This window comes from Triticum aestivum, chromosome 7B, assembly GCF_018294505.1.
Source record: "Triticum aestivum cultivar Chinese Spring chromosome 7B, IWGSC CS RefSeq v2.1, whole genome shotgun sequence".
NCBI lineage: Eukaryota > Viridiplantae > Streptophyta > Magnoliopsida > Poales > Poaceae > Triticum > Triticum aestivum.
The window spans coordinates 2,070,710-2,076,031 of record NC_057813.1 but is presented as its reverse complement, the minus strand read 5'-3'; the positions used below and the strand labels follow the sequence as shown (position 1 = coordinate 2,076,031).

Here is a 5,322-nt window from a genome sequence, read left to right as displayed (position 1 = left end):
GGAAGCTTATGGTTGTGTGATTCGATGCATAGGTCAGTGATTATCTAACAATAATTGTAAGTGTGGGAGTGTATGCCTTAAGTTGGCCGCTTTGCCTATGTAGAAATGATATGGTTTTTGATGACCAAAATGCTTCTCCTCTGTTGGTTATTTTCCGGTGTACACAATTGCTTCGTACGTGGTCAACGCTACAACGAGCGGAGTACCAACCGTTGTTCAATGCGGGGTGTAAGCGATTGGAACATGTGGCTATGGAGGATTTTCCAACATGGGTGACAGCATAACCTCCGCATACATCCACCACCACCTTTGACATAGGCATAGTGCCGGGGTCTATAGGACTCTATTATTGCCGATTTATCAGTTTAGTTTTATTTATTATTGACAGACTTTTGAGGTTTGGTTGTGTGCATCTTAGTTATGCAAAGGTCAGTTGTTACTCGTAATGCTTTTTATATCCGCTTGATGCTACATTTTGAGATAATAAAAACGTCCTTTATAAAAAAACAATAATTGTAAGGAAAGTCAGGCGTATCATGGGGCATCTATTGTCAAGTACCTTTTTTGGGTGCCACGGCCTCAGTAGCTTCTCCGATAGGCCACACCGCTTCAATGAAGTACTCCCCATGCTTCACCTTCTCCACGAGTGTAATATTCTTGGTGGGCTCCAAACCTGCAAATAAATCTTTAAACACTTTTTCTTCTAATATACTCATGTTTGTAGGTAGTAGTGGTAGAGAAACTCACCGAACCCATCGACGAGCAAGGAGTATTGATAGATGAGGTCCATGCAAACGTAGGGACGTCACGGACCTTGGGGTACTTAACCTTCACTTCTTTCAAGCTCATTCTACATAACTTCTGGGCAACGGCTCTGAAAGCCGCTGGGGTGGATGTCCCGCTTGGAGCATCGCTGTCGATGAGGCCAACCTGTCAAGGACCGATGGAGATCGACATAGACAAGTTCAGATCTTGCAGCTGGAGTGCATATATGATATATCCAAATTAATTTTCCTAGCTAGCTAATTCAAGGGTCTTCAAGTAATTGAACCCTACATTATTTCAAATAAATTGAATTCTAGTTTTGTCCTAAGTCAATTTATTTAAGTTTGAGCGAGTTTATACAAAAATATGCAACTATCTACGACATTGAATATATATTGTATGAAAATGTATTTTGTGATAATTCTAACAAAAATAAGTGTTGATATATTCATCTATAGATGGAAGAAAAACAATATTTCAGATAATTTAGAATGGAGGGAGTACCTGCGAGGCCATGTAGTAGAAGCTAGACGCGGCGTAGAGGTTGGCCTGGCCGGGGCCGCCCCCGCCGTTCCACACGCCGTCGAAGGTGCACTTCTTGGCTGGGCAGGGCGAGTCAAGTTTGAGTGCCTTCACTACATCACGTCTGCACTTCCAATATTGTGCACCTCCCGTTGACGCGGTAGCATTGTACTCCTCACCATTGTAGCTGTATTTGCCTTGGTGAACGAATGAAAAGACAAATAATATAGTACATCAATCAGTTATTGGGTTACTGGTTATCTCACATATATGGATGAATAGTAAGGCTACTTATACTGATCTATGACTATCGATCATATGTAGGCCACTTACCACTGAAGCCACGAAGCATGCAGTAGCTAAATGGTCCTTCCTTAGCCTTGAAGATCTCTACACGAGAAGCTAAGGCGCCGTAGCGTAAGTAGCTGCAAGCACAGAAAAAAGGCCTCCCCTGATCATTTTATAATTGATATACAATACAAAGTTGCTCATCATATGGCTTTAGAAATCAAAAAGCAATATGCCCCTCTTCTCATGAAATGGTTAGATGCCTTGTATTACTTTATCTTTCTTTTCACGTACCTAACTCTTGTACATGTTCTTCCCTTTTGCTTTTAGATAAATAAAATAAAATAAAATGCAGTGGGGCTTTGTCCTACTGGAAAAGGCCCAAAAAAGTTTGTTACAAAGTTCATTCAGTACGACAAAGGTTTCATTTGGGATTTACACCAACACCCCTTTTATTTTGTTTTGTTAAAGTACATGGATAATATTGAGTAGTTTTCTGGTAAGATAGACTTTCAATAATTAACCACAAAAGTAAGGCAGCACATGCAGGGTCTTGCCATATTGAACACTAGGTGATACCTTGGGAGAATGTTTTGCAATATATTTGAAAAAAAAAACCGAAAATACAAAATGATTCATTGTGTTCAATTATTATTGTATGGTTGTAAATATTTAATAAATATAAAATAACGTAAGAAACGAAAATTATCGTGCATGTTTGCATGTTGAGGTGTCACTTTTCTATGCATGGTTGCATATTGAGATGGAATGGTTGCATGTTGAGAGAAATATGTTAGTGGAGACTAGCTATTTAGATATATATTGAAGTACATACTATAAACCAAAGCACATTCATGCATGAGAGGGTCTTCAAACCTGTGAACATAAACGTTGTAATCTCTTCCCTTGAGATACTCTTTTGTAACATAAGGATCCTTGCCGTGAGGCACTCGTGGTGCGGCAGCAGCAGCGTCAGGAGAAATGGCATATGCCATTTGCACAGACCCACCTCCAAGATCAATCACACCTACCATTTTCGAGTAGTCTCCTCCCAACTTATCCAGCAGGTAATTCAGAGCGACCTACAAACACCTCATGCCATATAAAAAGAGGTTAGGACAATAAAAAAGTTGGTGTTTGAATTAGATAAGAATTCATGTGATGGTCGGTGGTGTGAATTGTACCCATAGGTAGGATCCTTCCTGAGATCCCTCGAGAACATTGATCCACTTGGGATTGTACTGAACTTGGTGTTAGTGTGGACAGCGCCCCTGACCTGGGCGTATCAATTCGAGGATCAATAAATTTATTTACAGAGGGAGTACTATATATTCATGCGTTGTAGCTACATGCATGAAATAAGTAAATCACAAGATCATTTTACCGCGTCAAGTATCTGCTTTGCCTGCTTATCTCCGATCAGCCTGAGTCCGGCCGTCGCCTGCACATTTAATTCAAGACCTGATCGACATATCTTGACTTGTACATGTTAATTAGCAAAACTATTACTTACTAAATTTTGCATACCCCAAGTTTAACGGGAGTCGTTTTCATAAGCCTCTGAGGCACGACGCTGTTGGCCTTTTGAAGCAGTGGTTGTATGGACTTGGTAGCCTCCTTGGGCCGTCCAGCGTACGAACTCACTGGTGGAAAAAAGGCCTTTGGTCGCGGTTCGCAACTGCCATTAGTCGCGGTTGCGCAACCGCGACCGACCGGGCGCGACTAAAGGCCCCCCCCCCTTTAGTCGCGGTTGCTTAAGAACCGCGACTAAAGGCCCGTCCACGTGGGCGCCAGGTGGCCGTCGGGGCGGAGGACCTTTAGTCGCGGTTCTTCTGGCCAACCGCGACTAAAGGCCGCCGCAGGTTTAGGGTTTTTGCCCCCCCCCCCCCTAAACCTCCCCCCTTAAACCTGTTTTCTGTTTAATTTGTATTGTTTTATTTCTTTTGTGCTTTATTTTAATTTTGAAGGAGTTTCATATATTCTACGGTACTACATACATGCATATGAATGTACAATTTCAAATAAATTTGAAATTAGAACCGAAAAGAATTCAAGAGGAATATACAATATATATTCAATATCATCGGATGACCATATACAATTTTGAACAAGTTTCCATACATGATTTAATGCATATAAAGTTCTACGTCCTCGTAATAGTGTTCTCCTTTAGGATGGAGGACTTCCCTGCTGAACCATCCAGCTAGTTCCTCTTGAAGTGGTCGGAAGCGAGCTTCTGGACTAAGCATCCACCGGAGGTTATTCCTCTTAGCATTGGTATCACTCGGAACCCGCTCAGAGGTGTATCTCCGGATCATCTCACAGACATAGTATCCACATAGATTGGTCTCCGGTGGCTGAATATCCCCAGCATTCTTAGCCTTTAACATTTTGAATTCTAGCTCTTTTTTGAATTCACCGACCTTTGTATCTACGAACCGTCTCCAAACCCTACGAGGCAAAGAAAATTAAATGAACAAGAGAGTTATTAATTAGTTACTTGATATTAGGAAATGAACGAAATAGGCCGATCGATATAGAGCGCAAATGAATGAAAATAATTACTTCTGCAGCATTCTTCTCATGCCGCCCCAAAGCTTTGGATCCATATTCACAGAGTCGTGGACGAGACATTCTGAGGTGTTAACTTTAATTACTAGCAGAATCCAGTGGAACCTGCGGACACGATACATGCACAGTACGTCATGCATAACTCATCGATTAGCCGGCCACATACCATGCATGGAGTAAACAAAAGAGAATGTGCTCAAGACAGAAACACTCACTCAAAATGGTAAGGAAATAGAATATCACTTTTGAGTTCCTGCTTTGTAAGAAACTGCCACAGGTCTGCCTCCACGTCGGCGGGGTAACGCTCCAACACATGTCCATTAACGATGTGTGGGTCAATGAACCCAACATCATGGATGTTCCTTACTCTGCATTCCTTAATCTTCATTCTGCATGTATAATAGCGGACACAACAATATAGTTAGGACATATATATAGTGCAGGCAATATGAACGAGATGGGGTAGAAATTAATAAATCACTTACAGAACGTAGCAACTGATGATAGATTTATCGAGCTCGCGCAGATTGAAAAGCTGGAACAATTCACTCAGTTCAATTTGTACATAGTAATGTTTGAAGTGATGCTCATGTCTAACTTCCGCATAAATATATTCTTTGGCGTTTTTATTTTTTATGTAACCCTTGTACCATTTCAGCAGACCTTTCATTTGTGGAGGTAGATCCTTTTCCTCCGCAGGCTCGACGAGAGGCCCATTCTTGACATATGTAATTACTACCTCCTTCACTGGCGCCTCATCAAGGCCTAACAGTTCACGAAGAGTAATACCTAAGTTGGCCGCTTGTTCTCTGGCACTCGTTACAGTCAATCCCTGTGCTGCCGCAGCTTGTATGATCTCGGGGTCATCCGGACAGAAGGCTTCCACTATAAGCGGGGCAATCGATTGTTTACTTTGTTCCCCGAGCTGGGCAACTTGTTTCCCGCTTTTTTTACTTTCGGCCTTCTCCCGCTCTTTGTTCTCCTTGAACATGAGTGCCTGCCTGCGAAGTTCACGTGCATAGTCGTTAGGCAGATTCTTCGCGGCTTGGGACGGTGTGCTCAAAAATGACTTAGCCCACTTCTTTTGCTCATCAGAAAATACTGGCTTGGGCTCGGGCTCTGTTTTCTTCTTGCAGTCCGCCTTCCATTTCTCCAAATCAGCAGCCGCGGCCGCGT

At 42.3% G+C, this 5,322-nt stretch overlaps 1 protein-coding gene and 1 long non-coding RNA gene across 2 annotated transcripts; both read right to left on the bottom strand.

Moving 5' to 3' along the window:
* Positions 1 to 348: 348 nt before the first annotated feature.
* On the bottom strand, positions 349 to 1,598 carry LOC123162532 (probable apyrase 3). The gene is made up of 3 exons (XM_044580311.1): positions 1,270 to 1,598; positions 748 to 930; positions 349 to 673 (listed from the first exon to the last, which is right to left on the bottom strand). The coding sequence occupies exons 1-3, from the start codon at positions 1,279 to 1,281 to the stop codon at positions 632 to 634; spliced, it is 237 nt and encodes a 78-aa protein (XP_044436246.1). The 5' UTR covers positions 1,282 to 1,598; the 3' UTR covers positions 349 to 631.
* An 18-nt stretch (positions 1,599 to 1,616) lies between these two features.
* LOC123162533 (uncharacterized) lies at positions 1,617 to 3,218 on the bottom strand. The gene is made up of 5 exons (XR_006481335.1): positions 3,103 to 3,218; positions 2,960 to 3,016; positions 2,760 to 2,851; positions 2,452 to 2,657; positions 1,617 to 1,712 (listed from the first exon to the last, which is right to left on the bottom strand). It is a non-coding gene; the product is annotated as an uncharacterized lncRNA (long non-coding RNA).
* Positions 3,219 to 5,322: the final 2,104 nt, after the last annotated feature.